Source organism: Pinus tabuliformis, chromosome 9, assembly GCF_031772625.1.
Source record: "Pinus tabuliformis cultivar Carrire ecotype Pingquan chromosome 9, CPIR1, whole genome shotgun sequence".
NCBI lineage: Eukaryota > Viridiplantae > Streptophyta > Pinopsida > Pinales > Pinaceae > Pinus > Pinus tabuliformis.
This window is the reverse complement of record NC_142307.1, coordinates 1404889756-1404916622: the sequence shown is the minus strand read 5'-3', so window position 1 is coordinate 1404916622 and position 26867 is coordinate 1404889756. Positions and strand designations below refer to the sequence as shown.

The following is a 26867-nucleotide window of genomic DNA, read 5'->3' as shown; positions in this document are numbered from 1 at the left end:
ATTCTCTGTGGGAAGTCTCTTTTCCTTTGATATCTAGAATCAAACTAGATAGTTTATCACTTACTAGTGTATATTTCTCTCTAGCTAAATCTGATCCCTTCTTGATTTTTCCTATTGTTTCTTCTTCTTCTTTCATAATTTCCTTAAGAATCAATGAATCAGATTTATGTTTATGGTAAGTGAATTTTGGTCCTTCTTGGTCTACTGCCTCGAAGTCTTGTAAACTATCTGTTGTTTGATGCAACCTTTTGATATGCTCTTTTAATTCAAGAACATCTTTAGCAATGTCATCTAGGTTTTGAGAGAGACAAATAGATTGGTAATTTGAATAATTTTGCATCTTGATTTGTTCAGCCGGCTCTGGGTCTGCAGGATTTCTTAAATGAATAAATTGTAGATCTCCTTTCAAAGTTCCATTTGTTGTTACGTGGATTTAGATGTCTTTCTAGCAAAACAGGTGATGTTCTAGTCTTTTCCCTTGGAAGAATGTACATCTTAAAACCTTTAAGAGGTACAAAAATTTGTATGCAATCTTTGCAGTCAGGATGTTGGTCTTTATGATCCACAAAAGAAAGACCATTTTCTTCATTGGTTAGGGGAAAACTTTTCCTTCGTTCTTCTGGTTGTTTATGGCAAAAAATACAATTTGCAGAAGTAATAGCATTATGGTTTTGCACATGTTTTTGATAAGGAAAAACCAGAATCTTCATACTATATGAATGATTCTTGGAGGACTTTGGTTGTTTAGGCAATGATATATTTGGATGGAGTCTTACTAAAGGAATGAACTTGCTTCCATTTGTATATTTGGCTTTACCAAATCTATGTTTGCTAGATCCATTAGGAGCAATGACTTTTTCCAGCTGATTTGAGGTAGAGGCTAATAGAGGATAATTTTGAGCAATAGGTGTATATCGACTATCCCATTCATTAGGAAAATATACCTCTGTGAAACCTAATTGGAGAGGGGTAGTATTTCCTAGTCCAAAACAAACCTTATTTCAAAGCTCTTTCTGTCAATTTTGGTTTTATGGTAGGCATAGATGTAGTTACAAATCACAAACAGGCTGAAGTATGTAACTTAGCAATATGAGTGCCTGGGGCCACATCGAAAACATTGAACTAAATATATGCTTGGAGAAATTGATTTATGTATGGATCAATGAGAGAGATCTGATATCTGGGAACCACAAATGACCAGGTCCATTATTTAATGGACTTTGAAACCCTCCTATTAATGAATCATTGAAATAATAATTTCTAGAGTCCAGAACACAACTTAGGCAGGAGGTGTTATGACCTGGCCTAACTAATGGATTGATTCCAAATTGAATCATGCCCAGATGAACACATTTAACTCCATTTTCTATTCCCCATTCAATGTCTTCTCTACTTAGCAGTGGTACTTGAGAAACAGATTGTCCTACTGAAATTGGAACATTTACAGAAGTAAATCGAAACAAACTTGCAACTTTAAATTTGAACATAGGAAGTTCATAGATTTTTTCGACATCTATATTGGGTAGTGACCAATTTGGCCGAGGGTCAAATTCCTGCGAGCCTATTCTTGCATTATAAATAGGATCTGATGCTTTCTTTTTGAAATATTTCAAGAAAGCCCAACGTTTTTCATGAGAAGCTTTATGCTCTGAATTGTTTGTCAAACTATAAGAATTATTATCCATTAGAAGAACATAATAACTTATGCACCTGGAAAATTCTTGTAGCAGAATAACTTGATTAGTCGTAACTCTTCACGCCCTAACAGCGCACTCCACGCCTTCCTCGGCTTCAATGGTGCCCAACAAGAGGGACTTATCACAAATCACGATAACAAGAGATTTCACTAAATTCTTTTCCAAATACATAACATTTGAATGGCTTTGATACCAGAATTATAGACTTTGTAGCATAACGCAGAGAGTGCGGATCGACCTTAGCAAAGTCTCAGACTCAATGCTTCCTAAGAGTCCCGCCACTTTAGGTTCACATATACATCAAAGTGCACATGTGCAGGCTTGTCGAACTCAACCTAAGACAAAATGACAGAGAGCTTGTAGAAAGAGAGAGAGCTCTAGCGACTCGAATGCCTCGAATGGAAATACATTTTCTTCATTTATAGGATTTCAAGAGAGCATCTAGTCTCTTCTCGAAATCTGATCTCTGTCTACATAAACCAATAGATCTCAAATCTAAACTTTTCCATAGATTCTCTGAAGTGTGGGTCAAGTCCCACCAAGATTTAGAGAAGTGCTCCGAGTTTCAGATATTCATCCAGATAGTTAACCTATGATTTACACAATGGAGATTCTTTATGGAGAGAACCCACTAAACACCAAAAGTAAGGATCATTATTGTCCTTAAAGTTTTACATAGTGGAGATTCTTTATGGAGAGAACCCACTAAACACCAAAAGTAAGGATCATTATTGTCCTTAAAGTTATTACACAGTGGAGATTCTTTTATGGAGAGAACCCACTAAACACCGAAAGTAAAATTTGTACAAGAGAAAAGAGAGATGCTCTTAATAATATCCTTTCGTACTACGGTCAGAGTCATATCCACTTGGAGGAGAATAATCGTCTTTTTCTGAAGAGTCTTCATGGAGGGCTGGATGGGCCCCAGGAATAACTTGATCAAGCCAGTGAGGAGCAAATTGTCCAAGAAAAGCGTAGAAAGGACTGTACATGAAATGATGATCTAGCTGATCAGCTAGAAGACAGGTATCTCCAAAAAATTCTACAGCCAAACGGAACTCATTCTGAGAAGTGAGGTTGAATGTTGTAACTTGGTGAGATAAACTAAATGCAAAGATGTTGTAAGCCAATGCCCCTTCCTGTAATTCAATTCTGAGAAGATTGATCATATATTTTGTAGAAATATTTTTGATCTCAGAAGTTCTGGGAGAAAACATATAGAAAAAAACTTCTAGCCAGGGGCTCCAAGACCTGTAACTGCTCATTATATCTTCAAAATATATATAAACATGGATTTCCTTGTGTGTCTGAGCAAACTGGAGTATGCCATAATATTCATACCATGTGATAGTAGGGTCATAAATATAAGCAATGTGCAAATTTCTAGTGTGGCCAAAATAAATATGGATATTATTTATTAAGTTCCAGTTGATGTCATATGCAAGTCTTCCATTCTAAGAATTATACCATTTGAACAAAATCATTTGTTGAACCTCAATGGGAAGTAATTTGATTTTAGTGACTAGACATTCCCAACAAAATTCATGCCTGCAATCTGAACAGAGCTCAATTTGGAACCTTTGTTTCCTGGAATTAGAGCTTTCCCCTGTTTCGAAGACTTTGATTTCTTGGGTAGGATTGCTGCATTCTCTGGTAAGCATATCTGCAAGGTATTTTTCTTTCCCTGATTTGTATATGATTTCAAAATCAAATCCATTAAACCATAATGCCCATCGTAAAATTCTTGAATTTCGTTGTTCTAACAGACATTTGTTTCCAAGCATTCCTTTCATATGCTTGAGATCTGTTTTTACCGTGAAATGGACACTTTTCAAGAAGAGATGGAATCTCTTGATGCCTCTCTTGATTGCTAGAATTTATTTGTGTGAGGAGGGATATTTTAATTCAGTATCGGAAAATGTCCTTGATTTGTAGGCACAAACTTCTTCCTTTTTATGTTGTTTCTGTAACAAAATTGCAGCCCATACATGATTAGAAGCATCTGTTTCTAAAATGAAAGGCAAATTATCTTGTGGTAATGCAAGAGGAGGAAGAGTTTTAATTTTATCCTTGATTGCTCTGACTGCTTTTGTCATGGCATCTATCCATACTGCATTCTTCTTAAGCCTTTGTTGTATGACCTTTGTATCTGCTGATTGTTTTTCATAGAAATTTCTGATATAGTTCAAACATCCAAGGAACCGCTGAGTTGTCTTGATATTTGGAAACTGGTCTAGGAATTTTAATAAATTCTACAAAACATGATCCTATAACCTTATCTTTCCCTGTGAAATGACAAGACCAAGATAGTTTATCTTGGTTTGAGCGATGACAAATTTGTCTGGTCCGGAGGACAATACTAAACCATGCTTATACACAAGCTCATAGAAGGCTTCAAGATGGATTTTATGTTCTTGGAGATCTTTGCTGAAAATTAATAAATCATCTATATATACAATGACAAAATTTAAATGTCTGAATATATCTTCCATTCTTTTCTGAAATTCAGACGGTGCATTCTTTAAACCAAAGGGTAGAACTGTCCACTGATATTGTCCATTTGGGACAACAAATGTTGTTTTGAATCTGTCACTTGGAACAATTCCTATTTGCCAAAATCCACTCTTCAGATCAAATTTGCTAAAAATGTTAGCTTGAGAAATTCTAGCTAACAAGATTTCTTTGTTTGGAAGAGGATACCTGATAGGAGAAAGGACATCATTTAGAGCTTTATAGTTTATGACTAACCTCTTCTTTCCTCGTTTTTGTTCTGAATGCTTATTGACATAGAAGGCTGGGCATGCCCATGGGCTTTTTGATGGTTCAATAAGACCTCTATCAAGCAATTGTTGAATTTCTTGTCTGCATAACTCCTGTTCGGAAGGGCTCATATGATTTGTTGATGTCTTTTGTGGAGTTTGTCTCATACCTTCTTTATATGGGAGTGTGATGAAATATTTTTCTCTGAACCAAAATGCATTGGGGTGTTCTGGCATGCTATTCTGTTTTAGTTTCTCAAGAACTTCTTTTAAAACCTTAGGTGGATGGAGATTTACATTTTTGATGATTTTCTAAATTTTTGTGAGAACTTTAAGAGAAACTTCCATATCTTCTGCTTTTTTGTCAGGATCATTTTTTATGATAAAACTGCTTTTGGCTGCAACCTGAACTTTTGAAAGCTAGATTGTAAAAGTTATACTGCTCTTATCTACAATAATTGACATATATTTCTGTACAAAATCCCATCCTAACAAAATATCAACACCCGCAACATAATTGTATAATGTAACATATGTTACCAGATTATTCAACAGAATAGGAAAATCTAGAGCAACAAAATAGACCTTCATGATTTGTTGGTTGACCGCTCTGAATTGGATTTGTGTTGACTGCCGATAGTATGATGGAAATGCTTTGTATTTGCAGCAACTTCTCATTTCACCCGTGTCGATTTGAGCATCTAGATGATAAAGTTTATAACTTGGTATTTTGATGCCAATTTGGATGACTAATCTATCTCCAATTCCACTAATGTCTTTTAATTCAGATTCTTCAAATTCTTTTTCTGAATCTGAGTTTTTCAGATATTCAATTTCATAATTGGGTTCAAGTGGAAGTTCTGCTGCTTTAGTCATCATGGTGACAAACTAGGAGTTCAATTCATCAAGCAATTGGATATCTTGCTTAATATCATTGGCTGCTGTGGCTATTAAATTTCTGTTTTTTCTGATCCTATTCTCAACCTGACTGATTTGGTCTTCTAGAGTCCCTCTAAGAGAAGTATAATTAGGAGGTAAATCTTCTCTTTCTTCAACTGGTAAAAGGGTCCTGACAGGAGGAACATTCTTTTGTAATTCATTTATTCTTTTCTGAAGCCTGCTTCTTGGGACAACTAGGTTGGGAGACAATTTATCAATCTGTTGTTGAAGATGGCTGATTTCATTTGAAATGTTATATCCCGAGAACATTTTACAATCTGCTATGAATGTACAATCACTGTTTTCATCATCACTAATATTTACATCTAATCTCTGAAAATGTTGTGTTAAATCTTCATCATTTGAACTAGAACTATATACTGAAAAACATTCTGCTGAAGAATCATAGTCTGAAACTAGTTCCCATTCGGCTGGATTATATGATGAAGAAAACAAGTTAAAAAGTTTGACTTGTGTCTTTTGCTTTCTGGATGGACATTTGTTAGCCCAATGGCCTCTTTGTCTGCATATAAAACATTTGATTTTATCAGCAGTAGCAGGTCTTCTTTTCTTTCTAAAAATATATCTGGATCTTCTTTTTTCAGATGATGGCATGAATTGTTTCTTCTTACCTTTCCATTTGGGTTTGGAGCAATTACAATGCTGAGATTTTTGTTGAGGATTTCTTTTCGGAGTTTTGTAACACCCAAATCTATATGTCTCTAAAAACATATCACAAAGTTGAGGACTGAAAGCTAACTACTTTTTAATATTTATTTTGTTCTTATATGCTGCACATTCATTTCTAAGGATGGTGAGGATATGCTGATGAAGTGTTGCCAAAGAAAGAGAATCAATAGAAATCTTTTGCTTAGCTAGTTCTTGTGTGACTAGCTCTGGAATTCTTCCTGGCATAGAAGCAATATAATGTCGCAAATATGCTACATTCTCATGATCTAGAATCTTATAATAAAGCCCTTGCATAATGAAATAATACTCAGTGAGTAAGTCAAGATCACACAATCTTTGAGTCATGAATAACTGAGCATAATGAGACTCATCTGAAGGTATAATTCCAAGGAATTCATGTGATAATGCTAAGAGTATGGCTTCTAAAGGATCATCTTTATTCAATATGTCAATATGTTCAGATTTATCTAGATTTTCCCACCATAGTCGAGCATTTCCTGTTTATTCCCAAGTAATTTGGATCACTACATCTTTCCAAGGCTGTTTGGTTTCAACTTTTTTCAGCGATGCCCAAGTGTTAATCCTTTGGAGGAGAATCAATGTCTGATCTCTATTTAAACAATAAAAGTTTATAAATAGAGCATTTCCAATACTTTGAAAAGATTTTGGATCTAATGTTTCATTAGTATCTGCTAGATGTTGTGTCCATCTAGTGAAAGGATCAGATTGATTATGGGATGATACATCTCCTTCTGCGAACTTGGAATTTTTATTTGAAAATTGAAAAGACTCTTCTCTATTTGACTTAGAAGATCCTTCACTTGATTCTCTGTGGGAGGTCTCTTTTCCTTTGATATCTAGAATCAAACTAGATAATTTATCACTTACTAGTGTAAATTTCTCTCTAGCTAAATTTGATCCCTTCTTGATTTTTCCTATTGTTTCTTCTTCTTCTTTCATAATTGCCTTAAGAAACAATGAATCAGATTTATGTCTATGGTAAGTGAATTTTGGTCCTTCTTGGTCTACTGCCTCGAAGTCTGGAGGAGAGTGTGGTCTAGGAAGAGCATTATGAAAATTTGTTACAGCATGGCTAATGGTATCTAATTGTGTCGAGATTTCAGTTAATTTCTTATCATATCCATCTTGTAAACTATCTATTGTTTGATGCAACCTTTTGATATGCTCTTTTAATTCAAGAACATCTTTAGCAATATCATCTAGGTTTTGAGAGAGACAAACAGATTGGTAATTTGAATAAATTTGCATCTCGATTTGTTCAGCCAGCTTCGGGTTTGCAGGATTTCTTAAATGAATAAATTGTAGATCTCCTCGCAAAGTTCCATTTTTGAACTTTTGAGTGTTATTACCTAGATTTAGATGTCTTTCTGGCAAAATAGGTGATGTTCCAGTATTTTCCCTCGGAAGAATGTACATCTTAAAATCTTTAAGAGGTACAAATATTTGTATGCAATCTTTGCAGTCAGGATGTTGGCCTTTATGATCCACAGAAGAAAGACCAATTTCTTCATTGGTTAGGGCAAAAATTTTCCTTCGTTCTTCTAGTTGTTTATAGCAAAAAATACAATCTGCAGAAGTAGTAGCATTATGGTTTTGCACATGTTTTTGATAAGGAGAAACCTGAATCTTCAGTCTATATGAATGATTCATGGAGGACTCTGGTTGTTTAGACAATGATACATTTGGATGGAGTCTTATTGAAGGAATGGACTTGCTTCCATTTGTATATTTGGCTTTACCAAATCTAAGTTTGCTAGATCCATCAGGAGTAATGACTTTTTCCAACTGATTTGAGGCAGAGGCTAACTGGGGATACTTTTGAGCAATAGGTGTATACTGACTATCCCATTCATTAGGCAAAGATACCTCTGTGAAACCTAATTGGAGAGGGGTAGTATTTCCTGGTCCAACAACAACACCTTCTTTCAAAGCTCTTTTTGTCAATTTTGGATTTATGGCAGGCATAGATGTAGTTACGAATCACAGACAGATTGAAGTATGTAACTGAGCAATATGAGTGCCCTGGGCCACATCAAAACCATTAAACTGAATATATGCTTGGAGAAACTGATTTATGTATGGATCAATGAGAGAGATCTGATATCTAGGAACCACAGATGACCATACAGGTCCATTATTTAATGGACTTTGAAACCCTCCTATTAATGCATCATTGAAATCATTATGTCTAGAGTCCAGAACACAACTTAGGCAGGAGGTGTTAAGACCTAGCCTAACTAATGGATTGATTCCAAATTGAATCAAGCCCAGATGAACATATTTAAATCCATTTTCTATTCCCCATTCAATGTCTTCTATACTCAGCAGTGGTACTTGATAAACAAATTGTCCTACTGAAATTGGAACGTTTATAGAAGTAAATCGAAACAAACTTGCAGCTTTAAATTTGAACATAGGAAGTTAGATTTTTTTGACATCTATATTGGGTAGTTACCAATTTGGCTGAGGGTCAAATTCCTGTGAGACTATTCTTGCATTATAAATAGGATCTGATTCTTTCTTATTGAAATATTTCAAGAAAGCCCAACGTTTTTCATGAGCAGCTTTACGCTCTGAATTGTCTGTCAAACTATAAGAATTATTAGCCATTAGAAGAACATAATAACTTATGCACCTGGAAAATTCTTGTAGTAGAATAACTTGATTAATCATAATTCACGCCCTAACAGCGCACTCCACACCTTCCTCAGCTTCAACGACGCCCAACATGAGGGACTTATCACAAATCACAATAACAATAGATTTCACTAAATTATTTTCCAAATACATAACATTTGAATGGCTCTAATACCAGAATTACAGACTTTGTAGCATAGCGCAGAGAGTGCGGATCGAATAGCACAGAGAATGCGGATCGACTTTAGCAAAGTCTCAGACTCAATGCTTCCTAAGAGTCCCACCACTTTAGGTTCACATATGCATAAAAGTGCACATGCGCAGGCTTGTCGAACTTGACCTAAGATAGAATGACAAAGAGCTTGTAGAAAGAGAGAGAGCTCTAACGACTTGAATTCCCCGAATGGAAATAGATTTTCTTCATTTATAGGATTTCAAGAGAGCATCTAGTCTCTTCTCGAAATCTGATCTATGACTACATAAGACAATAGATCTCAAATCTAAACTTTTCTGTAGATTCTCTGAAATGTGGGTCAAGTCCCACCAAAAGTCGGAGAAGTGCTCTGAGTTTCAGATATTCGTCCGGATAGTTAACCTAAGATTTACACAGTGGAGATTATTTATGGAGAGAACCCACCAAACACCAAAAGTAAGGATCATTATTGTCCTTATAATTTTACATAGTGGAGATTCTTTATGGAGAGAACCCACTAAACACCAAAAGTAAGGATCATTATTGTCCTTAAAGTTATTACACAGTGGAGATTATTTTACGGAGAGAACCCACTAAACACTGAAAGTAAAATTTGTACAAGAGAAAAGAGAGATGCTCTTAATAATATCCTTTCGGACTACGGTAAGAGTCATATCCACTTGGAGGAGAATAATCGTCCTTTTCTAAGGAGTCTTCATGGATGGCTGGGTGGACCCCAGGAATAACTTGATCAAGCCAGTGAGGAGCAAATTGTCTAAGACAAGCGTAGAAAGGACTGTACATGAAATGATGATCTAGCTGATCAGCTAGAAGATAGGTATCTCCAAAAAATTCTACAGCCAAATGGAACTCATTCTGAGAAGTGAGGTTGACTGTTGTAACTCGGTGAGATAAACTAAATGCAAAGATGTTGTAAGCCAATGCCCCTTCCTGTAATTCAATTATGAGAAGATTGATCATAGCTTTTGCAGAAAGATTTTTGATCTCAGAAGTTCTGGGAGAAAACATATAGAACAAAACTTCTAGCCAGGGGCTCCAAGACCTGTAATTGCTCATTATATCTTCACAATACATATAAACATGGATTTCCTTGTGTGTCCGAGCAAACTGGAGTATGCCATAATATTCATACCATGTGATAGCAGGGTCATAAATATAAGCAATGTGCAAATTTCTAGTGTGGCCAAAATAAATATGGATATTATTTATTAAGTTCCAGTTGATGTCATATGCAAGTCTTCCATTCTGAGAATTATACCATTTGAACAAAATCATTTGTTGAACCTCAATGGGAAGTAATTTGATTTTAGTGACTAGACATTCCCAACAAAATTCATGCCTGCAATCTGAACAGAGCTCAATTTGGAACCTTTGTTTCCTGGAATTAGAGCTTTCCCCTGTTTCGAAGACTTTGATTTCTTGGGTAGGATTGCTACCTTCTCTGGTGAGCATATCTGCAAGGTAGTTTTCTTTACCTGATTTGTATATGATTTCAAAATCAAATCCATCAAACCATAATGCCCATCATAAAATTCTTGAATTTCCTTGTTCTAACAGACGTTTGTTTCCAAGCATTCCTTTCATATGCTTGAGATCTGTTTTTACCGTAAAATGGACACTTTTCAAGAAGAGATGGAATCTCTTGATGCCTCTCTTGACTGCCAGAATTTCTTTGTGTGAGGAGGGATATTTTAATTCAGTATCTGAAAATGTCCCTGATGTGTAGGCACAAACTTCTTCCTTTTTATGTTGTTTCTGTAACAAAACTGCAACCCATACATGATTAGAAGCATCTGTTTCTAAAATGAAAGGCAAATTATCTTGTGGTAATGCAAGAGGAGGAAGAATTTTAATTTTATCCTTGATAGCTTTGACTACTTTTGTCATGGCATCTATTCATACTGCATTCTTCTTAAGCCTTTGTTGTATGACCTTTGTATCTTCTGACTATTTTTCATAGAAATTTCTGATATAGTTCAAACATCCAAGGAACCGTTGAGTTGTCTTGATATCTGGAAACTGGTCTGGGAATTTTAATAAATTCTACAAAACATGATCCTATAACATTATCTTTCCCTGTGAAATGACAAGACCAAGATAGTTTATCTTGGTTTGAGCAATGACAAATTTGTCTGGTCCGAAGGACAATACTAAACCATGCTTATACACAAGCTCATAGAAGGCTTCAAGATGGATTTTATGTTCTTGGAGATATTTGCTGAAAATTAATAAATCATCTATATATACAATGACAAAATTTAAATGTTTGAATATATCTTCCATTCTTTTCTGAAATTCAGACGGTGCATTCTTTAAACCAAAGGGTAGAACTGTCCATTGATATTGTCCGTTTGGGACAACAAATGTTGTTTTGAATCTGTCACTTGGAACAATTCCTATTTGCCAAAATCCACTCTTTAGATCAAATTTGCTAAAAATGTTAGCTTGAGAAATTCTAGCTAACAAGATTTCTTTGTTTGGAAGAGGATACCTGATAGGAGAAAGGGCATCATTTAGAGCTTTATAGTTTATGACTAACCTCTTCTTTCCTCATTTTTGTTCTAAATGCTTGTTGACATAGAAGGCTGGGCATGCCCATGGGATTTTTTATGGTTCAATAAGACCTCTGTCAAGCAATTGTTGAATTTCTTGTCTGCATAACTCTTGTTCAGAAGGGCTCATATGATTTGCTGATGCCTTTTGTGGAGTTTGTCTCATACCTTCTTTATATGGGAGTGTGATGAAATATTTTTCTCTGAACCAGAATGCATCAGGGTGTTCTGACATGCAATTCTATTTGAGTTTCTCAAGCACTTCTTTTAAGACCTCAGGTGCATGGAGATCTGCATTTTTGATGATTTTCTGAATTTTTGTGAGATCTTTAAGAGAAACTTCCATATCTTCTGCTTTTTTGTTAGGATCAATTTTTATGATAAAACTGCTTTTGGCTGCAACCTGAACTTTTGAAAGCTGGATTGTAAAAGTTATACTGCTCTTATCTACAATAATTGGCATATATTTCTGTACAAAATCCTGTCCTAACAAAATATCAACACCTGCATCATAATTGTATAATGTAACATATGTTACCAGATTATTCAACAGAATAGGAAAATCTGGAGCAACAAAATAGACCTTCATGATTTGTTGGTTGACCACTCTGAATTGGATTTGTGTTGGCTGCCAATAGTATGATGGAATTTCTTTGTATTTGCAGCAACTGCTCATTGCACCTGTGTCGATTTGAGCATCTAGATGATAAAGTTTATAGCCTGGTATTTTGATGCCAATTTGGATGACTAATCTATCTCCAATTCCACTAATGTCTTTTAATTCCGATTCTTAAAATTCTTTTTCTGAATCTGAGTTTTTCAGATATTCAATTTCATAATTGGGTTCAAGTGGAAGTTCTACTGCTTTAGTCATCATGGTGACAAACTGGGAGTTCAATTCATCAAGCAATTGGATATCTTGCTTAATATCATTGGCTGTTGTGGCTATTAAATTTTTGTTTTTTCTGATCCTATTCTCAACCTGATTGATTTGGTCTTCTAGAGTCCCTCTAAGAGAAGTATAATTAGGAGGTAAATATTCTCTTTCTTCAACTGGTAAAAGGGTCCTGACAAGAGGAACATTCTTTTGTAATTCATTTATTCTTTTCTAAAGCCTGCTTCTTGGGACAACTAGGTTGGGAGACAATTTACCAATCTGTTGTTGAATATGGCTAATTTCATTTGAAATGTTATATGCCGAGAACATTTTACAATCCGCTATGAATGTACAATCACTATTTTCATCATCATTAATATTTACATCTAATATCTGAAAGTGGTGTGTTAAATCCTCATCATCTGAACTGGAACTTTATACTAAAAAACATTTTGCTGAAGAATCATAGTCTGAAACTATTTCCCATTCGGCCAGATTATATGATGAAGAAAACAAGTTAAAAAGTTTGACTTGCGTCTTTTTCTTTCTGGATGGACATTTGTTAGCCCAATGGCCTCTTTGTCCGCATATAAAACATTTTCTTTTATCAGCAGTAGCAGGTCTTCTTTTCTTTCTAAAAATATATCTGGATCTTCTTTTTTCAGATGATGGCATGAATTGTTTCTTCTTACCTTTCCATTTGGGTTTGGAGCAATTACAATGCTGAGATTTTTGCTGAGGATTTCTTTTCGGAGTTTTGTAACACCCAAATCTGTTAGGTCCCTATAATACTAGTGATTACCCCATTACTTTTGTATTTGTATCCCTTATTAATATTGTTGCGCCCCTATTGTCTCCATATTTTTATTACTGTGCCCCATAGAATCCCTCTATTTTTATTTTTGTGGCTTTATATTATTATTGTTAGGTCGGCTGGGTTATTGTGACTCCTTAAACTCCTATATATAGAAAGGAGGTTTTGTCATTTGAATCATCCAAGAATTATTCATTTGTGTAATGTACAGGAGGTTGCCCCCTCGAAGAGGCTGAATTCTAAGGCATTCAACTATCTTTTCTATCTTTTTGTGAGTTGGTTTCATAACATTTGGTATCAGAGCTTTGGATTCTAGGGTTTTGTTGCTCCAAATAGGTCATCGTGGCATTTTCACTATAATTTTTTTTTTTGCAATGTTTTAGAAGCGAAAAAAAAACCCATTTTAGAAGAAATTGCACTAAACCTCGAGTCCAAATTTCAGGGCTTTTCGCACTATATTTGTGGAGATATGATTTGAGGAAGTTGGTCTTTTTACAGACTCCTGAATTACATTCCAAATAGGTGACCTAGGGAAAATAATCGTAACTTTCTCTCTGGGCATCGGATTGAAGTTTCGTAAGAAGCTACAGAAAGAGGACGAACTGTAGTTTCTTGTATATATTTTTCATATCCAAAGGTCGAAACAGGGACACGTGGCATGTCGTACAAGTTCGCTCTACTGAAGTAGTCTATAATCAGGTCACTGTGGAAGATTTGACATAAATATTCCTTGGAGAATCCAATTTGGATCAGACTGGTGGCATTGGAAAGAGGACACAGAGGGCTACTGCAGATCACAATTTCAGAACTAGATGATCCGAAATTATAGAGATACATCAGAGGCAATATCAAGCTCCTTCAAAGTGAAAAAAGGTGTGTAGATTTTTTTAAATTTTTTCTTAACCTTGGTTTGAAAAATTATTTTGAAGAATTCAAAAGGCATAACAGAGCATTATTATCTTTAAATGATGCCTCGAGGAAAGAAAATGCAAACACCTAGTAAGAAACCTGAAAGCGCTAGCATGACTCATGAAGAAGAGGAAGAAATTCTACATGATATATCAAAATTACGAGACCAAGTGCAACAAATGTCACCCTCACAAAATCTAACAGAAGCTAAGATAAACGGCGTGGAATCTAAGATAAAGGGCGTGGAAGCTAAGATGAATGGCATGGAAGCTAAGATGGACGATTTGAAGAGAGATTTGAAGACAAACATGAAAGAATTGAAGATAAATATGAATAAGTTGCTGCAAGAAATGGTCACTAATGGTGAAAGGGTAGTAAAGGAAACTCATGATGAGAACAAAAGAAATGTTAATCATGATTGCATAGACTCTAATGTTGGATCGAAGACCCACCATATTCCAAAAATCGATATGAGGAAGTTTGATGGCAAGGACCCGCAACATGGATATTACAGATGGAACAATTTTTCGATCTCAATAATGTGCAAAACACACAAAAGGTACGTATTGCAACTTTATATTTGGAACCAAATCAGTTTGTATGGTATCAATGGCTTTGCTCTCGTAAACAAATTATCACTTGGGCAATTTTTACGGAAGAATTGACAGCACATTATGAGGACACAAAAAGCAACACTTTTTTTAGCCAATTGATAAGTCTCAAACAAAAGGGTTCAATAATGGAGCACATTGAGGAGTTCCAAAAATTGAACATAAGAGTAAAAAATATTCCAGAGGAGCATAGGATTGATGTGTTCATAGGGAATTTAAAGGATAATATCCAACATGATGTTTGCCTTTGGGAACCTGATTCATTAGAGAAGGCATTCAGGTTAGCAAGAAAAATGGAAAGCAAAATTATGGCAACCAGGCAGCATACCAGTCACAACTATAAAGATGGAAGTGTTGTTACCCCTAGGGTTGACACCACAACAATTGGAAGAAAAAAAAGAAAAAGGGCTTTGTTACAGTTGTGATAGCAAATACACCAAAGGTCATAAGTGTGCTGAGAAGAAACTATTCTACATAGATTGTGAAGAGGAAGAAGAAAAGGAGCAAGAAAGGTCAAAAGAAGAGGATATACTCCAGGAACAAAGCCTAGATAAATAAGAAATGAATACGACCATATCCTGTAATGCATTGGCTGGAATTACCACTCCTCAAACCATCAAGATAGAAGGACAAATCAAGAAGAAAAAGGTAATAGTGTTGATTGATTCAGGAAGTATCGACAATTTTATTCATTGTAAGGTAGCAAAAGAATTGAATTGCTTCCTATATTCAGCACCAGAGTGTCAAGTGATGGTTGCAAATGGAGGAACGATAAATTGCTCTGGAAAGTGCCATATTATCAAGCTATCCATGGGAGAATATGTATTGATGAGCCCAATGCTTTCAATTCCAGTGGGAGGTGCTGATGTTGTACTAGGAGTCCAATGGCTATAGTCCTTGGTACGATAGCTTTTAATTTTCAAGAACTTTTCATGAAATTTTCCGCGGAAGGAAAGGAATTTGAATTAAGGGGTATTGCAGGGAAACCGGGAAAGATAATCAACTCTAACGGTATGAAAAAGCTTCTAAAAAAGGAACAAAGAGGTGTAATTGCACAATTATGTTCGCTAGATGTTTCCACATTGGAATCATCTATTTCTCCAGATCTCCAAAAAGTCTTGGACAATCATTCCAAGGTATTTGAGACTCCCAAAGGTCTCCCACCTATTCGTGATCATGATCATGCTATTCACCTGATTCCAAGAAGTGTTCCTCCAAACATCAGGCTGTACAGATATCCCTATGCCCAAAAGAGTGAAATTGAATGTATAGTTGCAGAAATGCTAGAGGCTGGTATAATTCAACCTAGTCAAAGTTCTTTCTCTGCTCCAGTAGTATTGGTGCACAAGAAGGATGGATCATGGCACATGTGTCCAGATTATAGGGAGCTCAACAAGCTCACTATTAAAGATAAGTTTCCCATTCCTGTCATTGATGAATTACTGGATGAATTGCATGGATCAATTTACTTCACCAAGTTGGATCTTCGTTCAGGATATCATCAAATCAAAATGAAGACTGAAGACATTCCGAAAACAACATTTAGAACTCATGAGGGTCATTATGAATTTTTGGTCATGCCTTTTGGCCTTACCAATGCACCTTCTACATTTGAAGGTTTGATGAATTCCATTTTCAAACCCTTCCTTAGAAAATTTGTGTTAGTATTTTTTGATGATATACTAATCTACAGCAAGTCTTGGAAGGATCATGTTGAACATGTTGACAGGGTGCTACAACTATTGGAGGAGAAACAATTATATGCAAAAAGATCCAAATGTTGAGGTGGAATATCTGGGTCATATTGTATCTCATGAAGGAGTTAAGGTAGGCCCTAGCAAAATTAAAGCCATTAAGGAATGGAAAATCCCCACATCCATAAAGCATTTGCGAGGATTTCTCGGGTTGACAGGGTATTATCGCAAGTTTGTTAAGAATTATGGGAAAATAACAACACCTATAACAACATTATTGAAGAAAGATGCATTTTCATGGACTCCATAAGCAACAAAGGCCTTCGAACATCTTAAAGAGGCAATGTGCCAAGCACCGGCCTTAGCTACACCGGACTTCACAAAAACCTTTATTGTGGAATGTGATGCTTCAGGAAATGGAATTGGTGTTGTTTTAATGCAAGATGAAAGACCCATTGTTTTTGAAAGTCGTTCAATCAAGGGAAAGTTTTTACACAAAGCTATTTATGAGAAGGAAATGTTGGCAATACTACATGCACTTAAGAAATGGCGATCCTACTAATGGGAAGACACTTCAAGGTAAAAACAGATCATGATAGCCTTAAATAGTTTTTAGAACAAATATTATCCTCTCAAGAGCAACAAAAGTGGGTCACAAAGATGTTGGGTTATGACTTTAAAATCATCTACAAAAAAGGGAAGCAAAATGTGGTGGCAAATGCACTCTCAAGAAAGGATGAGGATGTGGAAGCATTGTTTTGCGCCATTTATATTATTCAACCAGATTGGATAAACGAAGCAAGGGAGGAATGGAAGAATGATGAAGAAGTGTGGGAAATTATTCGAAAGTTACAACAAGGTTCCAGTACATCTGATACATTTAGCTGGCAAAATGATTCGTTATGGTACAAAGATCGCTTATACCTTTGTAAGAATTCGCAACTCAAACAAAAGATTCTTATGGAATTGCACACTTCTCCCTTAGGAGGGCACTCAGGATTTTTAAAAACTTACCACAAGGTTAAGAAGGAATTTTTTTGGGATGGCCTTAAATCGGATATTCAAAAGTTTGTGGTGGAATGTTTGGTTTTCCAACAAAATAAAGTTGAAACAATTAAGACCCCGGGTCTATTACAACCTTTATCCATTCTAAGGCAACGTTGGGAGGAGGTTTCAATGGATTTTATCACAGGTTTACCCGAGTCTGAGGGAAAGAGTGTCATCATGGTGGTAGTTGACAGACTTACCAAGTATGCACACTTTTGTGCATTACCACATCCATTTAAAGCTAGTACAGTTTCTATTGCATTTATGGAAACAATTCAAAAGCTACATGGAAACCCAAAGATTATTGTAAGTGACAGAGATCCCATTTTCACTGGAAATTTTTGGACAAAATTATTTTCTTGTCTTGGTAGTCAGTTAACTCATAGCTCATCTTATCATCCTCAATCTGATGGGCAAACTGAGATAGTAAACAAATGTTTGGAAGGATATCTTCGTTGCTTTATATATGATAAATAGACACAATGGGTCAAATGGTTGCCTCTGGCTGAATGGTGGTATAACACTTCCATAAAATAACAAAAATGACCCCATTTATGGCACTTTATGGATATCAGCCACCATCCATCACATCATATTTAAGATAAATTTCTAAGGTTCAAGCAGTGGAACATCACATCGAACATCAACAACAAGTCCTCCAACTCTTAAAGGATAACCTCGTGTTGGCACATAATAGAATGAAACAACAGGCATATCAACATCGCAACGAAAGAAGTTTTGATGTAGGTGATTAGGTATTCCTACGGCTACAACCATATAAACAAATGTCCCTCAAGCAAGCTAAGAAGGATAATAAATTATTACCAAAGTATTATGGTCCGTACAAGGTGTTGTAAAAGATTGGTACTATGGCATACAAATTGGAGCTTCCTGCAGCGTCTCGAGTGCACCCAGTTTTCCATGTTTCATGTTTAAAGAAGGTTATAGGCGACAAGATCCTAATTCAAACTATATTGCCAGAACTTGACGAGGAAGGAAAAATTATATTGGAACCAGAAGCAGTCACAGAAACAAGAACTCGATAGCTACGAAATCGATCAATTTCAGAGTATCTCATCAAGTGGAAGAACTTATCCGCTGAAGATTCCACATGGGAGGATGAGAATTTTATACAAAAGCATCCAGAACTACTCAAGCGTTGAGGACAACACTTTTTTGAAGGAGATGGGCATGTTAGGTCCCTATAATACTAGTGATTAGCCCATTACTATTGTAGTTGTATAATATTGTTGTGCCCCTATTGTCCCCATATTTTTATTACTGTGCCCCATAGAATCCCTCTATTGTTATTTTTGTGGCTTTATATTATTATTGTTAGGTCGGCTGGGTTATATTGTGACTCCTTAGAATCCTATATATAGAAAGGAGGTTTTGTCATTTGAATCATCCAAGAATTATTCATTTGTGTAATGTAAAGGAGGTTGCCCCCTCAAAGAGGCTGAATTCTAAGGCGTTCAACTATCTTTTCTATCTTTTTGTGAGCTGGTTTCATAACAAAATCTATATGTCTATGAAAACATATCACAAAGCTGAGGACTGAAAGCTAACTACTTTTTAAGATTTCTTTTGTTCTTCTATGTTGCACATTCATTTCTAAGGATGGTGAGGATATGCTGATGAAGTGCTGCCAAAGAAAGAGAATCAATAGAAATATTTTGCTTAGCTAGTTCTTATGTGACTAGCTCTGAAATTCTTCCTGGCATAGAAGCAATATAATGTTGCAAATATGCTACATTCTCATGATCTAGAATCTTATAATAAAGCCCATACATAATGCAATAATACTCAGTGAGTAAGTCAAGATCACACAATCTTTGACTCATGAATAACTGAGCATAATGAGACTCATCTGAAGGTATAATTCCAAGGAATTTAAGTGATAATCCTAAGAGTATGGCTTCTAAAGGATCATGTTTGTTTAATATGTCAATCTGTTCAGATTTATCTAGATGTTCCCACCATAGTCAAGCATTTCCGATTAATGCCCAAGTGTTAATCCTTTGGAGGGGAATCAATGTCTGATCTCTATTTAAACAATCAAAGTTTATAAATAGAGCATTTCTAATACTTTGAAAAGATTCTGGATCTGATTTTTCATCAGTCTCTGCTAGATGTTGTGTCCATCTAGTGAAAGGATTGGATTGATTCTGGGATGATACATCTCCTTCTGGGAACTTGGCATTTTTATTTGAAAATTGAAAAGACTCTTCTCTTTTTGACTTAGAAGATCCTTCACCTGATTCTCTATGGGAAGTCTTTTTTCCTTCGATATCTAGAATCAAACTAGATAATTTATAACTTACTAGTGTAAATTTCTCTCTAGCTAAATCTGATCCCTTCTTGATTTTTCCTACTGTTTCTTCTTCTTCTTTCATAATTGCCTTAAGAAATAATGAATCAGATTTATGTATATGGTAAGCGAATTTTGGTCCTTCTTGGTCTATTGCCTCGAAGTCTGGAGGAGAGTGTGGTTTAGGAAGAGCATTATGAAAATTTGTTACAACACGGCTAATGGTATCTAACTGTGTCTAGATTTCAGTTAATTTCTTATCATATCCATCTTGTAAACTATTTGTTGTTTGATGCAACCTTTTGATATGCTCTTTTAATTCAAGAACATCTTTAGCAATATCATCTAGGTTTTGAGAGAGACAAACAGATTGGTAATTTGAATAATTTTGCATCTTGATTTGTTCAGCCGGCTCTGGGTCTGCAGGATTTCTTAAATGAATAAATTGTAGATCTCCTTGCAAAGTTCCATTTTTGAACTTTTGAGTGTTGTTACCTAGATTTAGATGTCTTTCTGGCAAAACAGGTGATGTTCCAGTCTTTTCCCTCGAAGAATGTACATCTTAGAATCTTTAAGAGGTAAAAAGATTTCTATGAAATATTTGCAGTCAGGATGTTGGCCTTTATGATCCACAGAAGAAAGACCAATTTCTTCATTGGTTAGGGCAAAAATTTTCCTTCGTTCTTCTAGTTGTTTATGGCAAAAAATACAATCTGCAGAAGTAGTAGCATTATGGTTTTGCACATGTTTTTGATAAGGAGAAACCAGAATCTTCATACTATATGAACGATTCATGGAGGACTCTGGTTGTTTAGGCAATGATATATTTGGATGGAGTCTTACTGAAGGAATGGACTTGCTTCCATTTGTATATTTGGCTTTACCAAATCTAAGTTTGCTAGATCCATCAGGAGCAATGACTTTTTCCAACTGATTTGAGGTAGAGGCTAACTGAGGATACTTTTGAGCAATAGGTGTATACTGACTATCCCATTCATTAGGCAAAGATACCTCTGTGAAACCTAATTGGAGAGGGGTAGTATTTCCTGGTCCAACAACAACACCTTCTTTCAAAGCTCTTTTTGTCAATTTTGGATTTATGGTAGGCATAGATGTAGTTACAAATCGAAAACAGACTGAAGTATGTCACTGAGCAATATGAGTGCTTGGGGCCACATCAAAACCATTGACCTGAATATATGCTTGGAGAAACTGATTTATGTATGGATGAGTGAGAGAGATTTGATATCTGGGAACCACAGATGATCATACAGGTCCATTATTTAATGGACTTTGAAATCCTCCTATTAATGCATCATTGAAATCATTATGTCTGGAGTCCAGAATACAACTTAGGCAGGAGGTGTTAAGACCTAGCCTAACTAATGGATTGATTCCTGGAATCACCCTGCCACCCCCGCGGGCCGTTGGGTCGCCGGGGTGGGGAGGGGGTTGCAGACGGCCCCGCCCCACCTCGGCGGCCTAACGGCCCCCGGGGGTGGCGGCCGATTTTTTGTGCTGCTGGGGTGGGGTGGGGCTGGAGTTCGGGGTGGGGGGCAGTCATTGGGCCACCAGGGTCAGCTAGGGGGGCCTAACCCAACAACCGGCTAGGTTGGCTGGCCGATTTTCATGGTGCGGCGGCAGGGCGATGTATTTTTTAAATTTCTATTTTTTTTAAATTGTTATGGTTTATAAAATTAATTATCATTTATCATTTTCATTGTTAATTTAAGTTATTATTTTTTTGTGATTTACTGATTTATATGTGTCTTTTTTCTTCTTCAGGAAAATGGCATCAAAGAAGATTTCTGTGAATTTTTCTGGACCAAAGACTCTTAAAGGTGGATCTTCAAAAAACATTGGTGAACGAACCCCACCTGAGTTGATGGCTACAAATCTTTCAAGTGCCTCAAACGATAAGAAGATGATTTCATACTGAAAGAAATCAAAAGAAGTGAAACTTCCATCAAATGTCTGGTATGTGAAAGAAAGAGAAAGCCAAAATGTGCAGATATATCTATATGTTGATATACCTAATGATAATGGAATTTATGAGGTGATGGGAAAGGTCATAGACATGTGTTCGGTACCAGACAGTGAAGTTGTTTACATACTTACAAAACCGCCCAAGTCACATGAAATGATTAAATACCAGTTATCATATTCATTGTATGACACGAGAGAGGTATCTACAAAGTTGTGTAAACAAATTGTAAATGAGATGACATAAAATATCGTAAGTATTGTTATTTATATTTGTGTTTTGCGTTCTTGTAACTGTCTCACTATATTTTTATAACTTTGTTTTTATTGACATATGATATTTTGTTTGGCAGAATTTTGTTGAAAGTTGTTCAATTAGGTTGGGAGACATTCATTTCATAGAGCATGATATTATGAAAGTTGTCAGCAGTTTCTACTCAGTGTTAGAAGGAGATATGACAAATAAGCAAAATATAGTAATTCATGATGTTACAAAACTACATCCAAGGGATCAGAAAAAAAAAAAAAGTATCTAGTGGATAAATCTAGCAAAGGGAGACAAGTTACTTTTGAAGACGAGGAAGTTGAGATTGGCAGTGAAGAATATGTTGTCGTTACTGAGGATGACATTGGAACTGAGAAAAGCCATAAAAGACTAAAAGTAACAATGCCTAAGAATAATCTGTTCCAGTTAATGATGAGAATGTTATGAGGAAGAAAAGGAAAGTTGAACATTTTGAAGTAGTCATTACCATCAGTCAAGAACCTAGTGAAACTTCAAAAGAAAGCAAAGAAATCATTACACTAGGAGTTGATTTAGAGGATGGCATTATCAAAACAAAACAAAATGCCATTCGACAGAACTTGAAAAAGAGAAACTTAATTGAGGGTGGTCGTACATTTCAGATTAATGTCAGACAAATCTATAAGGCAAGTGAAGGACAATTTAAATATCAAATCAGAAAGCCACACCATCTGCATGTTCACAACTTGAAGACATTGATGAGGTACAATCCATATGCTCATTTGGTTAATTATGTGCTTCTTGTTGATCTAGTGCAAGTTCCCAACAAAGAAGCATTTGATAAGTCAAAATGTTGTGGATACAATTATTATGTGCTTGGGGGGAACCATTCTGTAGAAGCTCAAAGACAATTGATGGAGGAATATCCCAATAACCCATGTTTTGAAACAATGAAATGTATCATTTATGATGGTTTATCAGATAAAGAAGCAAAATTAGTAGCATGGGATCATAATTCAGATAATGAATATAGGATGTCTATGACTTTCATCCAAAGGGTTAGATTTACTCATAGTGAATTTGAAGAAAAATGTGGTGGCGATAAGATAAATGTTACTGTAGATTTCCGAAGGGAATGTTGTATGGAAATAAGCTATCAAATTGAAGAGAAAATCAGTTCAAAAGACTGCAAAGGCGGCAAAGTTTGTGATTTATTCAGAGGCGTTGATAACATTTTCCAGTTTGCATTTAGAACTGGAGAGATATGGGAGTTGATTAATGAGATTTTTAGCACGTGGGAGAACATTGGCATTAAAAACCAAAAGGTTAAAAGGTCTAAACCATTGATATGTAGCAATAGTAAATCAGGTCCTGAAATGAAGTAGCTTCCATAAGATATGACTATCACACCTTGGAGAGCATTGCAAGGAGTGAAGGATGAAAAACTTGTCAATGCAATATTATCTCGTGTGAGGTCAGAGGAATTAGCATTGGAGGAAATGTCTGAGGAATTTCAAAAGTAAGTTTGTTGAATTATTTTTATTTATTTCTAGATTATAATTTTCTTTGAAATATAACATATTGTTCTTGGTAGTTTTTATTATACATATCATTATATTAATTTTTTTACTTTATCTATACAGTCACAAAGTTTACATGAAAATTCAAGAACAAATGGTTAAATTGTTGAATGAAGATAGTTGGGATGATGTTGTACGCAACTATCCAGATTTAAGTTCTACATCAACATTAATTTAAATTTTTTTTTTTTGCATTTAAAAGGTATGTTGATTTATACATTCATTTTTATTTATTTGTATACTATTTTTAATTTATAGCTTACACATATATTTGTTTATTTTATAAAAGATGAAGAAGGATGCAAATGGAGCACCAGATAGTTTCATAACCTTTATTGAAAAAATTAAGATCGAAAGACTGAAGAAGCAACATCTTAAGAATGTTGAACTTGATCCAACTTTTACTCATTTAATTTGGAATGGGCTTGACACTATTCAATATCAAGTAATACAAGGTGACTGTGAAGACATTGCTAAACTCATACCTAAAAGGGATTGTGCCCTAGTTATTGCAGATATTCCCCATGGTTTCAATATTCCAAACATTGACTATGATAGTGACCCTTATACTTATCAAGATCTTAGTAAAGTGATTGCAGGATTTCTAGAAGTCACGTCATCACCATTATGGAGATTTGTGACATTTCATTCAGACACACAATTGACAATGTTATTGTCAAGCTTCAAGGGGAAAACAAATTCAAGGATGCAGCTTACATGGTAAGACGTTTAAAATGTATATTTGATTAATGTTAAAAAATTCATTTATGTACAAGTTAATTGAACTTTTACTATTTCATGTTACAGGCAAAAGCCAAATCTTCTTAACCGTGAAGATCAACCATTTATAATTGATTGTAAGTTCATCCATATTGATAGGTGGGTAAAAGATGATAGCTATATGTCTATGATTTTTAATCGGGTAGATGGAAAGAGTTATAGCCAAATACTGACTTATGATGCTGTTGTAAGAAAACTAACATATGAAGACAAAGAAGCAAAATGAGAGATAATTAATATTTATAAAAAACAACAGTTATTGATTAACTATCTTATAAACATATGTTCAAATGAAGGAGATTGGGTTCTGGATTTATTTTCTGGCTCAGGTAAGTTTTATTATATGGAATTGAATTTCAATATGTTATTTCTTATTTTTTATGTCATTGTACTAATTTACTTCATTATTTATTTTGTGCTTGATAATTAAGTACAACACTAGCATGTTGCCTTCAAAAAGGAAGAAATTGCATTGCTATTGAAAAAGATCCAATATAGAGCAATTTTATTCATCAAAGAATTAATGCTCTTCAATTTCTTCTAGATGCAATGCAAGAAATTGGGTTGAAGAAAGGGGACTTTAGTGAATCACCTGTGGCAAAAAAGCCAAAAGAACCCCAACCACCATTACACGGAATGATTGGAAAGGCATACATTGGGAGATTTGCAGACATCAAAGATCCATTAGAAGAGGAAAATGAGCAAAATGAAGCAAAAAATATTGTGGAAGAAGACAATGATGAAACTCTAGAGGATGAAGAGTTTGGATTACATGACATTGTTGATTAAATTTAAGTTATACTTGGAAATGAAGCTCATTTTTTGTAATTATTAATTAGTTATACTTGTAATGTTTTGACTTTGACATTTTATGAGAAGAATAAGCACTCAATTAAGGTTGTTATGCGTTCAATATTTGTATTATGTGATTTTCGTATTAATTTTTATGTTAATCATTATTTTTTGAAAAAAACAGTGATTATTATTATTTTTTTGACATGAAATTCATAAAAAAAAATTATTATTTAACCATTTTTAGTTAAAATTTCCCTATAAAATTTGTGATTTTGACATGTCATTTCTAGCAAAACATTACAAAAAATTATCAAAACGTGTAGTTTTTTAGTTATATTTATGTTGAAAATGGTTATTTTTATGTCAATTGTTAAAAATTATTGTTTTTAGAGACAATTATTTCATGTGGATTGAAAAATTAATTAATGATGTATAAATAAGTAGAATAATGAAAATTCAAAATATCAACATTTTTCTTTAAATACACAAAACAATAAAAACCTCACTACAAAAAAAAAATTAAAATAAAAACAATAAAATATGAAAAAGAAGACCACTTCAAAAATTATTAAATTTAGAAAATAATTATTTACATTTCATATATTAGAAAATTTAAAGTCAAAAAATAGGGCTTTAAAAAAAGGGCTTGATGCAGAATTACCACTTTTTAAAATCAACATGAAAATCACTATCATTTTAAAACACAATGTACATAAAAAAATTTAAAGTGCCAAAAATTATGCTCTAAAAAAACATGTGAGTTCTGCATCACCCCTTTTCAAAATCGTGACACTTTTTTGCTATCTCTACGAAATGAGTAACAATATCAGTTCCCGTTTCAAAGTTACATTGTTAGAAGGACAAGAACTTCAAAATGAGGGAATGTGGAGTGCCTTCGTGTTGGTCTCAAACATACAAATTCAAGCAAAGCTAAGTGGATTGAGAAGGGAAGGGTGATGGAACTATAACCTCATTTATTTGTTGATTGAAAGTAGTCTTTTGGAGGTCCAAAAAATTCCAATGGGGAGGAGTGATCCAACGGATTAGTTTAGTGCTCAAAATTCAAAGTGCTAAAAAATACTCGAAACTTGTAATATTGGGTAGATCTCAACGATCTGAATCCAACACAACTCATTTCACTCAAAACTGATATTGGATGCTCCAGATATCGCATTCTGATCGATATGCTAAACAACTAAAATTTTAAAAATGAGTTTGCAGGGATGCCCAATTAGCGGTCCGTATGCTGATTGGGCAATGATTGGACAAGGCGACTGTGCATCCCATTAGCTAATGGGATGAGGACAAGTGGCATGTTGTTATTGGTTCTATTTGGTGGCATATTATTGGTTTAAGTGTGATTGGGTGGACCAATCAGGAGATGCCATGTGGGCCAATCCCTGGCTGCCACGTGGCCTCCTATTGGTCATGTAAAATTTTTTTGAGGCAAAACTGCCTCCGTAAGGTTCAAACGTGCGATCTACCACATGCCAGCCAAGCCCTCCACCTGCCTGCCTACATTAGTTCTTGTTAAACTATGGGTGATGACCGTATTTAAAGTTTAAGTTATGCGTTGTTGGGGAAAGGGGGTCGGGCTAAGCCCTAGCCATTGGCCACCCCAGCGCCACGTGACCGCAGGCGGGGGGGGGCTAAGGGGCTAGGTGTTATCCCAAACCACGACCATGGCCCAAGCCACTCCACACAGTCGGAGCT

The 26867-nt window shown here is 35.2% G+C and overlaps 1 protein-coding gene across 1 annotated transcript; it reads left to right on the top strand.

Moving 5' to 3' along the window:
* Positions 1-24141: 24141 nt before the first annotated feature.
* Positions 24142-25148, top strand: LOC149153810 (uncharacterized). The gene is made up of 3 exons (XM_089443935.1): positions 24142-24299; positions 24387-24436; positions 24904-25148. The coding sequence occupies exons 1-3, from the start codon at positions 24247-24249 to the stop codon at positions 25146-25148; spliced, it is 348 nt and encodes a 115-aa protein (XP_089300061.1). The 5' UTR covers positions 24142-24246.
* Positions 25149-26867: the final 1719 nt, after the last annotated feature.